The sequence below is a fragment of the Thermobia domestica genome, chromosome 5 (genome assembly GCF_964235325.1).
Source record: "Thermobia domestica chromosome 5, izTheDome1.hap1.1, whole genome shotgun sequence".
In the NCBI taxonomy this organism is placed as follows: Eukaryota; Metazoa; Arthropoda; class Insecta; order Zygentoma; family Lepismatidae; genus Thermobia; species Thermobia domestica.
This window is the reverse complement of record NC_137458.1, coordinates 130,661,920-130,674,477: the sequence shown is the minus strand read 5'-3', so window position 1 is coordinate 130,674,477 and position 12,558 is coordinate 130,661,920. Positions and strand designations below refer to the sequence as shown.

The window sequence follows — 12,558 nt, the reverse complement described above, 5'->3', positions numbered from 1 at the left end:
TTGCTTCCGAATGCGATTGCGAATGCGAATCAAGTTGCAATGTCTCTTTCAATGCTTCAATGTGAAATATTTTTGCATCAAAATTCGTACCTTAAAATCTTGAGAGCACGAAGAAGACGAATGCGGATAAATGACATATTTTGCACATTCAAAGGATGAATGGCATTTCCTTTGTGTGCAAAATAGACTGAATGTCGCTCCCTTTATTATTATGCTTTCGTGGTAACCGCTACTATTTTCACTTTAAATAAATTAACTAAATAAGATTAGAGATTACAGAATCAATCTACTTTCTATGTAACTTTTCTCCATGAGTAAAAGGAACCCGTTTTTGCTATTTCAAACATATTTGTCAATAATTACATATATTCCTAAAATCATTATTTAAGGAACAGAAAGGAAAAATAAATTGAATAAAAAGTTGGAGTTCATGTATTAATTAAATCTTCATATTTTAAAGACAAAACAAAGAAAAATATACATACCTTCCACGCCAAGTTCCTTGCTTACATCTGCCCATAATTTGTTCACGACGTGTCGTTTGTGATAATCTGGATAAGCTTGGTTCCACAATGCAACTTTATCAAAACCACAATTTATTAAACCATGAACATCTACTTCTATCTTAATTTTATTTTATTTTTTTAATTTTATCTCCGCATCTTGCAACGTCGTCTGCTATCACGCAAAACAAACTTTATTTCTCTCGTAGCGCTCAATTCCTCTGCAGACAAATCTCCTTCGCACGTATTCGGACGAACAATCCAATCCCAACAGGTTGGGATCATTCGTATCTTTTCGTCGGTTTTTTCACAATTTGCTGGTCGGAATTAGTCGAGTCAATCCCTCTCCAATTTATTTACACGTGCTGGGAAATTCGCAATCGCATTCGGAAGTAATAGAGGCGCGGCCTAAAAGACATCCACATTTAGTTCGGATTCCGCGTTAATCAGTAGGTCCACGCCTCGCTGCTAAAAGGGACGTTAACTCAATATCAACTCAACAATATATATATATATATATATATATATATATATATATATATATATATATATATATATCAGCGGCGTCATTTCAGATTTTGCTTGAGGGGGGCAAGAGCACCACCAACATAAGACTTTCTCGTATTGTACTAGTACAGGGAATTGCCCCCTCCTGCCCCCTCTAAATGACGCCCCTGATATATATATATATATACAGGGTGTCTCAAAAGTCCCTTACCTATTAAAATCCAAATGGATGTACTTTCAGCGAATTTGATCTGGTAGGTGAATTTGAGGGTTAGGGGGACCCTTTTTAGCGTAGGTTACGCGGACGGCTGCCATCTTGAATTTAACTTTTTTATTACAAACGCTACGTGGGTCATGTGACACATGACCATAGGCTAGAATTTCACCAGAAAACCGAATCTGAAGTCAAAGTGCATTTATCTTTATGTGGTAAATAGTTATCCACAATTGAAGTTGTGAATTTGACTGCGTTTCTTTTGTCTTGCAGGTTGTGAATCATGCCCTTAACGAGGGACGAACGCATCCAGATCATCAAAATATGGGACGCGAGAAGTGCCCGCGCTGTGGCTGCCGATTTCAATGCGCGTCATCCACAACGAACACCTGTATCGCATGTTGCAGTGAGACGGTTATTGACCAAATTCGAAGAAACGGGAACAGTTGTGGATAGACTCCGTAGTGGACGGCCAAGGACAGCCACGGACGAAGAAACAGCTACTGCCGTGCTGGCCTCCTTCTCGAAGTCGCCGCAGCGAAGCACACGTCGTTTAGCAATGCAGTGTGCCGTGAGTCACAGTTTAGTGCACAGAGTGCTCCAAAGGTATAAGTGGCATCCATATAAAATGCAATTGCAGCAACATTTGTCGGAGGACGATCCCGATCGTCGCGTTCAGTTTTGCGAGTGGGCTATTGAGCAATTGAGGGTAAATCCGCAGTTCGCTATGCAGATACTTTTTTCGGATGAAGCCCATTTCTACGTAAATGGTGAGGTCAATAGGCAAAACATGCGCTATTGGTCCCGTGACAACCCCGCTTGGACAGATCCCTCGAAAATGACCGGTGCAGGGAAAACTATGGTATGGGCAGGCATATGGGGAACAAAGATCGTCGGTCCGTTTTTCATTCCAGGAACGTTAAATGCAGACCGACACCTCGCGTTGTTGCAGGAAAACATAATGCCGGCTTTGATGTCCGAAGATGGTACCTTCCCCAGGTTCTTCCAACAAGATGGTACACCTCCCCATTATGGCATCCAGGTGCGTCAGTTCCTGAATGAACAATTCCCTGGGACGTGGATTGGTCCACATGGACCAGTGGAATGGGCTGCCCGATCACCCGACTTAACCCCCCTTGACTTCTACCTGTGGGGACCTGTGAAGGCTATGGTGTATGCTGTGAAAGTTCGTGATGTTCGCCATCTGGAACAACGTATCATGGCTGCCTGTGAACAAATATCCTCAGAAACCTTAATACGTGTCCATAGTAATTGAGAGAAGCGTCTGAACACGTGCATTGCCCAGCACGGACAACATGTTGAGCACATTATGTAATACGAAAGTCACACTTGCAATTGTGGATAACTGTTTACCGCATAAAGATAAATGCATTTTGACTTCAGATTCGGTTTTCTGGTGAAATTCTAGCCTATGGTCATGTATCACATGACCCACGTAGCATTTGTAACAAAAAAGTTAAATTCAACATGGCGGCCGTCCGCGTACCCTACGCCAGAAAGTGTCCCCCTAACCCTCAAGTTCACCTACCATATCAAATTTGCTGAAAGTACATCCATTCGGATTTTAATAGTTGTGGTAAGGGACTTTTGAGACACCCTGTATATATATATATATATATATATGTGTGTGTGTGTGTGTGTGTGTGTGTGTGAGCTTTTGTGAATTTCTTCGCGTTTGTATGGTTAGCATATATGCCTTGAGCACGGGAGACCATGGTTCGATTTTCGCTGGGAGCTCATGTAGTTGTTATACCACTTTAAACTGTAGCGGAAACAAACGTAATAGTTTCGCAATTAAAGCTTATAATGTATTACTAAACACGTATTTACTTACATTGTAGTTCCTTAATTAGCTACTATAATGAAAATTTTGCCTACCCATACTCCTTTATCGTGGAACTTCAGATTTTTGTGTCACTACCAAAACTTGCAAGTCACTGAAATCACAATGCCTACTGATTCTCAGACCCCATACTTTGTAGGATTACTTTCTAATATCAGCGCCTTTTCTTAATCGGAGTAAGTAATGTGCCCAGCACAATACTTCGCTGTTTATGCTTCATAGAGACGCTAGAGACTGGGGTGCCGGATTAGGGATAGGGGGCTGGTATTGGTAACTTTCCTCTCTCTCTCTCTCTCCATATATATATTCTCCAACATATTTAAATTAGAAAAATGTTTCAGAAACATTTCCGATAAAATTCATTTTAGGTATAACATGGAATATGTACTTTTATTGTAACAGAAGCATATATTATGAGAATAATGTAAAAGTATTTCTTTGATATATAATAAAATACTATTAGCTAAAAGCACAAACTATATTTCATAAACTATATTTCATAAACATCAAACTATATTAATTTTTAATATCTGTTTTAACTTTTTTAATTAAACATTAGATAAAATATTCTGAAAATAATTCTAAAATATTGTATGAAAATATTTTATTTAACCCTAGAAAGTCCAAGCTCGTTTGTATTTCTTGAAAAAAACCCGTCGTAAATCTTGATGAAAATATTGAGAATTTTATTTATTGTGTATTATTACTTCTTTGATAAATCCACATCATTAATGTGCATTTTTATTTAGTAACTTGTAAGTTAAAAATTATTTCAAAGTAGTGGGCTCATCGAACCCCCTCCTTGGACTTCCATGTGACATAATTTCTACAAGTATATTTCCTGAAAAACTCTGTCGTAAGTCTTGATTAAAATATTGAGAATTTTATTTGTTGTCTATTATTACTTCTTTGATAAATCCACATCATTAATGTGCGGTATTATTTAGTAACTTGTAAATTAAAAATTATTTTTAAGTAGTGGGCTCATCGAACCCCCTCCTTGGACTTCCATGTGACATATTTTCTACAAGTATATTTCCTAAACTTAGATTTTTTCGTTTGTATTTAACAAGGATTGTGTTTTTATGTTGGGAAACAACATATCAGCCACGAGTAAGTTCTGAATGCTTATTCTATATTCATTTCTTGTTAGATGGCATTATGTGAGTTATAGTATGTTATACGGTGGGTTCGAGGAGCCTCCCCCCCTTGGACCTACTTGAGACAAAAAAAAATTCTTGGACTTCCTAGGGTTAATTTACAGTAGAAGGTAACAAAAACATTTCCATACAAAATTAATAGGTGTTTTAAAAATATTTCTGGAAAATATTTCTCATATTACGAACGAATTTATTTTTAAAATATTCGAAACATTTTTAAAATTATATTTCATACGTTTTCTCGTAACAATAGAAAAGATTGCAAGTAACACGTTGGAAAACATTTGTAAAATCTATGGAATATATTTCCTATTCTGTTTTTTATATCATGTATGTAAAACATTTTCAGTATTACTTTGAAAACATTTTCTCTCTCAACATTGAAAACATATTGCATTACATTCAACACAATAGTAGAATTTGTGAAAATTTTCCTTAGATTATTTTCCTTCTAACGTTCTAAAAATATACTTATTGTACTTCATAAAATGTTTTCCAAACATTTTCTAAAAATATTTCCGGTAAGTATTTGGGATATTTCTCAGATATAACAAGAAATATATTTTCTCCAGTAACGGAAGAGTATATTCTGAAAACAATGTAAAAATATTTCTATAATATATCAGAAAATGTTGTTCAGTAAAAACACAAAATATTTTCCAAAACATAACGGAAAACATTTTCTATTCATTTTTAATATGTTTACTTTTCCCTGTTTTAGAGTTTTATATTCAAAATCCGATAAAATATTCTGGAAATAAGACTAAAATATTGTACGAAAATATTCCATTTAAGTTATAACAGAAGGTTACCAAAATACTTTTGTTAAAATTAAGTAAACCTTTTTAAAACATTTCTGAAAAATATTTCTTATATTATGAAAGAATTTATTTTTAAAATATTCTAAACGTTTTAAAAAATATATATTCAATATGTTTTCTTGTAAAAATAGAAAATATTGCAAATAACCTATTAGAAAACATTTTTCAAATATACGGAATATATTTCCTTTCATTGTTTCCCATATCATATATTGAAAACATTTTTATTATCATTTCGAAAATATTTTCCTTCTCAATAGTGAAAACATATTAGATTACATCCAATAAAATATTTCTAATACATTTTGTGAATATTTTCCTGGATATACTTTCCGGCTAGCATTCTCAAAATGTACTTTCGGTAATTTCTAAAATGTTTTCTAAACATTTTTGGAAAAATATTTTCCGGAAATATTCGGAATACATTAGGGAAACCAGCATGGAAATCTCCAGAGAAGGAAAACCTTTTGGAAACCAAGGAAAATATTTTCTTTTGGTTGAGAAAATATTCCTTGCTGTGTGGGTAGGAAGTATCAGTATTAAATATCTAGGTCTGTTGATACACTGATCATCAACAAAAGTCTATTTTTCTTATGCTTCAGTGACTAACTCTGGAACTAAACTGCTACACAACTTTGTTATTCTTTAATTTTCATAATCGGGTTTGGCAGTTTACCAATCACGTCATGAAAATGAATTATATTGTGCCTTGCTGGGAAAATCAGCGCCCGGGGCGAGAGTATACGACGGCGTAGCCGTACATATTAGTCACGTCGACAGACCAGCCGCGAAGCGACACTATGGCTGTGGCAAACAATAAGAAACTTTTCCAAAATAAACCCTGCTTTTCCTTGACTTCGAGGATTTTTTATTACTTTTTTCCTTCCATTTTATATATATGCGCATTTTCCTAACATGAGTAACATTATAGGACCAATTCTAAAACAGGAAAGGATTTAAGTGCATACTAACGTGTACTGATATGTAAAGTATTTTTTCTCTCTTTTTTCTTATCTTTTCCTACCGAATTTTTGGCCCCCTTACTTCGGCGCCCGGGGCCGTGGCCCCGCTAAACCCCCCTTACGGCACGTCACTAGTATACTTTCTAAACTTCGGCGTAGTTCGAATTCCTTTTCGCCACAAGATTTCAAGAACATAACTCTAATATCACAATTTTCGTCCGAAAATCCTTGACAGATTCCAACTTGACGATAATCTTTGTTACTTATTTCATCTTTCATTGCCAGCAAGACAACATTCCAACACAATCATCTTTCCGCAAAGGGCTGATCACAACTTCGTTCGGAGTCTGCGTACACATCATTGTAGTGTAGGGTTTTTCTGGTTTCTTAATGAAAATCTGTCGCGCTGCAGCCTCTAATGATTTGCTAAACGAAGACTTCCAAAGCAGCGTATTGGACTTCTGATAAAGAAGTAGACTTCTGGTATGTAATGAGTACTCAATTAAAATACGGCACTTTTATGCTATTTAATCACTGCCCTGAGTATGCGACTTAACGGGGGAATGAGAGGGAGTCCCCATCGTACGATATCTCCTAGATATTATATTCTCTGGAGTGCATTTCATCACCTCCGGTATAATGTCCCTTAATTTCGCCCACTGCTCATCCTTACCATAATTTGTCTTCAGAAGAGGACCCTGTATAACTTTACTAACTTCAAATTCCCTATTTAGAGTCTTAGAGCTAGCCTAATGTACAAAATGTCACTGTTAAACCAAGCTAACAATTCACGTGTAACACCCGTTACATTGGCAATGTAACACCCGTTACGCAGTTTTTGACTATTAAATTATAAATTTAATGATATTCATTTTCTTGTTATATTGTCCATGTGCTCATTTTTACTTTTGCAAAAGATAGACTACTTCTGACTTTTAGTACAAGTTGTATAGAAAAAAATATATCTTTTTTGTAACGGGCGTTACATAATTACATTGGTACCAAAAGTAGTCAAATAGTAGACTACTTAATATATTAACAGCTTTAAAACTTCTGAGCTTCAGTTCCTAAGGTGTACGTGCTTGTCTACACCGCAGTACAACTGAATCAAATGCTTATCATGTGTTGTTTAGGAGTGTCCAATATTGTTGGTAAATTCTCCCTTCGACTGGCTTCGTACAGCATAGAATTTCAATCGCTCAAAAATACAAAAACTAAAACATTTTAACAAAAAATCGATCTGCATAGTAAATTTTGAATCTTTCTGGTCATTTTTATATAAATAACGAGCAAAATATATTTAAAACAATTTTCTGTCCTTAGGCTCATATTTACGTGGAATGGCCGATATTATATATATATATATATATATATATATATATATATATATATATATATATATATATATATATATATATAAATTTATATAACATTTATACCGTACCGAAGTTAAATAGAAACGTTCCAGATCATATATTCTGTGAGCGGAAGGAAACTAATAAATTCATATGAATGATAGTTAAAGTGGGCGAATTAAGAAATTATACAAGCCTGTTACATACCGGTACAAGAAAAAGACTAAAACTAAGGCATCAGGCTCTATATTACGAATAAAGTAGGCCATTATACTGGTTAAGCCAGGGACGTACGGAAGGGGGGGGACACGGGGGTCCGGACCCCCCCCGAAATTTCGACTTTTTAAAAATTTAGCCTAATTTTAGGGGCAATTTTAGCAATTTTAATATAAAATAGCTTCATATTTAGTTTGAACCCCCCCCGAAATAAATTCCTGGGTACGCTACTGGGTTAAGCATATGTCTTTCTGACGAGTATAGCCCAGGTTTACATTTTCAGTGATTGTACAGTATCAGTATATAATATTTTAATTCAAAGTTCTTACGGGCTATGTCAAGAGGAAGCGAACTCCAATCTAAACGAAAATAACAGCGATGGCAGAAGACTGACAATAAATCGAGGTAATCCTGCACATTAAAGTCGTGAATTAAAACCTAGTGATTTCAGGGCTGTCACCAGTGGCGTATTTTGGGGGTGGCTACCGGGCTCAAGCCCCCCCGAAATAAATTTGTTATATGCAAAACTTCATTAAAATTTGTCGGCACCCAAAAGGAAAAATATATGTGCTTATTCACGTGTAGTGCGTAGCCACCCCCGAAACAAAATCCTAAATACGCCACTGGCTGCCACATATTGCACACACTAATGATGAAGCTCGCACACACAGCCTAAGTTAACATTTTTCATTAAAAAAGAAAATGCTAGTGCTTACAACTAAAAATTCAATCTGTGACCATCATGCTCGAATATATGACTACACGTTATTGAAGATATCCACGAATTATCCCGAATGTGGTCACCTTCGAGTTTTCCACAAGGGTTGTCCAAACGCCAGCGATGACACTAGAAAAGAACAAGAATACCATAAAGAGCGAATAGCGCCAATAACAGCTTTAATTTTGAAACAAGTTTCGGCGTAATAACAAATCAAATCGGGAATATATATTGGATACAAGTTGGGAATTTTTCGCGGCTGATACCTAGAAACAAACTGACATTCTTCAAAATTCCAGAAAATAATGGTCCCGCATGGAGTAGGCATAACGTCCTTAGTTAACTGATACGCTCTACAATTTGGAGCAGACTGGTTGCCAGGTTCAAATTCGGAATGTGTTTGAAACAGGACGAATGAATTTTTTTCTGTGGCTGATACTTAGGGACATTCTTGCATTCTTCTAGGTTCTAGAAAATTGTAAATTCATAATTTATTTCACTTATCTAGTAGACATGACACAATCTCAAATGATACCCTATCGCTAATTAATGTTTGAATGCAAGGTAATCCTAAATTGTGCAGATGCGAACTGGTTGGTTTCAATTTTCTGTGGTTTTTAATAAACTCCAGTTTAAGAAAAGAACTATTTTTGACGCATAAATAAAAGAATGCCTGGTAATGAGTATTTGTGAACATGTCAGAAAAAGGAACGATAGGAAAATTTGAGTTTATTAATATATTTTCTTCCATAAGAATTACATTAAGTGATGTATTATAGATTTGAATATGTAATTACACTTACGAACTAGTAGCCTAGATGTTAACATTTTACACCTTTTAGATATTTCCTCATAAGGAGAAAAGTATATACATCAACTAACGTGCATCAGTTAAGTGACACAGCTAATGACACTAACTGATGTTTCCATTTACTGTAATCCTCCATTGTGACAGAATATGAACTATGGTTTCAGTTTCTTGTGCTTTTAACTAAATTGTAGTTTGCGAACGGAATTACCTTTGATGCGCAGGTAAGAATGTCTGAATTATTCGTGGGCGTTATTGGAAAAAGGGACAATAAAGACTGAAATATGGGTATAATTAGAATGATTTCTCATAATAGTTTATACGTATATTGGTTATTATTATTTAATTTGATTTGCGATGTCTCCCACTGGGAATCGAACGCGGAACGAAGTACACCAAAGACACGTGCTAGCTACTGGACCAGCAGAAAGAGTATATTGGTTAAATTAAAACAAGATAGTATTTAGTGCAAAAAATTACTATGAACGTGTCTAAGTTTTACTTTAGACACGTTTCCCCGGTCATTTGTAGTAACAAGATAGTAATTCACAATACAGAGTAGCCATCCATTCTAACACGATGTCCGCAGATTGAATATTTAGCTTTGAGCACTGGTAGCATCTTTTTCTTTATGAACATATGTTGATAACAGAGTGTTCATTATTGTCTTGTCATATGTGGCAGCCCTGAAATCATTAATTTTAATTCACGACGCTAAAGTGCGAGATTACCACAAATCATCTTTAAACGGCTTTAATTCTTACTATTTTTTTTAAAAGGATGTATGCCAGGGGTGATTCTTGAGCCATGTAAATCGTACTATAATTAAAGGAAAGCTGCGACTCAGTTACCTCTGGTGCGTTGTGTCCCTGCTTCGATCCCAGTTCACACCAAGTGGGCTTTCCTGAGGTTCTCCCATTTCTTTCCCCTTTCATCATTCCACTATTTCACTCAATTCTCATCATCACCGAACGTAAAACAAAGATGTACTGTAACTATCAAGTTATCTTTCCTAACGTGCAGTGTTAGGAGCAGTGTTCACTTAGCTCCTATGCAACATACCTTTTCCTATAACAAATTTTCAGATAGAAGATACTGTCAACAAGGAATTAATAACAGAATTATTTTTAAAAATCAACAATGAAAATGGAGAAGGGAATAAAGGAAGTTATCCATGGCCTATATACGAAGGTGTCATCCCGGCATTCACATGCTAAAATTAAGGAAATGCAGTGGCGTATTTAGGGGTGGGGCTTCCGGGCGTAAGCCCTCCGAAATCTTACTTACTATAAAAAGTATATGAAATATCTTGCAGAATTTTCACATTTTCAGGCAAAGCGCCCCCGAAAGAAAATCGTAAATACGCCACTGAGGAAATGCCTTTGTCAGGATCAGGCCCGCAACCAGCCTCAAGAGGTTTGGGGGGGGGGAAGTTGTTAAAAATTCCCCTACTTTTTTTTTCATTATTAATAATAACATTTTGTATTGAGATCTGAAGGGGCCACAAAAAGTTTAGGGGAACCAGCCCCCCCTCTGGTTGCGGTCCTGGTCAGGGTCACTAGTCACCGAACTCAAACTTAGAGCATCCAAATTGTAAAGCATGAACAAAAATTTAGTTTCATGTGTTTAAAAAAAAAAATCTAATTTGTATGTAAAAATCTTCCTATTGAATATCTCTACCACACACAGTAGTGTAGGAATTTCACCAAGCGAGGTGGTCAAACTACCAGGTCCGTATCATTTCAATATACATACAGTATGTATCTTCAACGGTGCACGCAAAATAGACTATCGTCAAACAGGATCATTTCAATCTCATATTTAGAACATGTGATTTGGATATAGTAAACGTTTAATTTCTCAGAACGTTTTGCTTAAGGAGAACTGAAAACCAGGAATTACTTCATACGCTACTGTATGTCCTCATGTGGAAAATGGGGGAAAGGGTAGCTCAAATGGTGGAGTGCTTACCTCTGGTGTGTGGGATTTTGGTTCGATCCTTGGCTAAATAAGTTAGTGGTGGACAACATTGTGTCCATGGTTATTCTCTGGGTATTACATTTTCCTCCCACAATCTCATTCCACCAATTCTATAATCATTCACACAATTCTATAATCATCCATCTCCCCTAGCCTGACGGACATAATCATAGGGTGTTTGGAAAATACTTATTTTTGCCCTATTCTTATTCAGGAGGTTAAATCCCGAAATCCTCGTTCCATACGCCACTGATACTACTGATTATTACTATAAAAACTGAGAAAAGAAGAAAAAAATAAATGCTACCTTTGTTAAGAATAATGTTTCCATTGTGTCTTTAAAAATGAAGACGCCGGCCAGTGTATGTGTGTTTCTTTCGCATCCCTCTCTCACGTGCTCTAATAAATCCCGATAATATATTTTTATGTATTTTACTACGATTTTTTAGTCTTTTGTTGCGCTAACAACCGCAGGGAACATCTTACTTTTGTTAAACTTTCTACTAAATTTGAAAAAGCCGCGTCGGTCTGTGAAACAACTAAAATACACACTATACACTCTCGAAAAATATTTTTGTAAACAATTATTGCAAATAAAATTACAGACAACTAGAAAATAGTATTTTTACTTACCCATGGTGAGTATAAATACAATAATAGCAATGTATAAAGAAGCTCGCTTTAATCTCCACACCATATTGAAGTGTTCAAACCCCGTTCACAATGAATGCAGCTGTGGCGTTTTAAACTAGTCAGTTTACAGCAACAGGACGGGTTGTGATACTTATTTGCGAAATGAATATCACGTGTTGTGTATCGAACAAATACATGCGCAGAGAATGGTTGAACAACACACCTGTTGATTTGCTTTTCTTTTCCTGTTTGAGCCACTTCCAACGTGCTTGTCGCTCAACATACCAATAGTTGTTTATGTGTTTTGTTCGCTATTTTCCTAGCCGTGCCAATGTCAAGTTGATGTAATAGAAAGAATAGATCATTACACTACTAGAGGGTGCTACTTGCAACTTCTTGCGTTAGTAGACAGTGACGCCAATCGGAAGTTTCACAAACTACTTAGACCACAGTCTTTTCAGGAATCTTTTAAACTAACTAAAGGCGATATTTTACTTGTAATTAATAACTGAGATTAGAAAATGTCATAGGGCGTATTAGATGTTGAGTATTGTTTTCCTAGAGTCCCACCTGTCATGGAACACTGGACAGTCACTCGAAAATTTTAAATGAGAATGCGTGCCATTTCATGTATCATTGCCAACATCATGAAAAAAAGCAAATATTTTTTTTTTTTTGCAAAATTTATTTTCTCGTGTGGGGTACCGTTTATGAAATGTCGAACGTTCAAGTGTGAGCTCTTGCACAGTAGCTGTTAATACAACATGGCATAGGGCAATCAGTGGCGTATTTACGATTTTATTTCGGGAAGGGCTTT

General features: G+C 35.9%; 1 protein-coding gene across 1 annotated transcript in view; it reads right to left on the bottom strand.

Moving 5' to 3' along the window:
• LOC145686130 (protein FAM151B) overlaps positions 1–12,087 on the bottom strand; it is a 120,285-nt gene extending 108,198 nt beyond the window's left edge. Inside the window, exon 1 of the mRNA XM_081759109.1 lies at positions 11,742–12,087. Coding sequence (XP_081615235.1) covers positions 11,742–11,805 — 64 coding nt within the window. The 5' untranslated portion in view covers positions 11,806–12,087. The remainder of the gene's footprint in view (positions 1–11,741) is intronic.
• Positions 12,088–12,558: the final 471 nt, after the last annotated feature.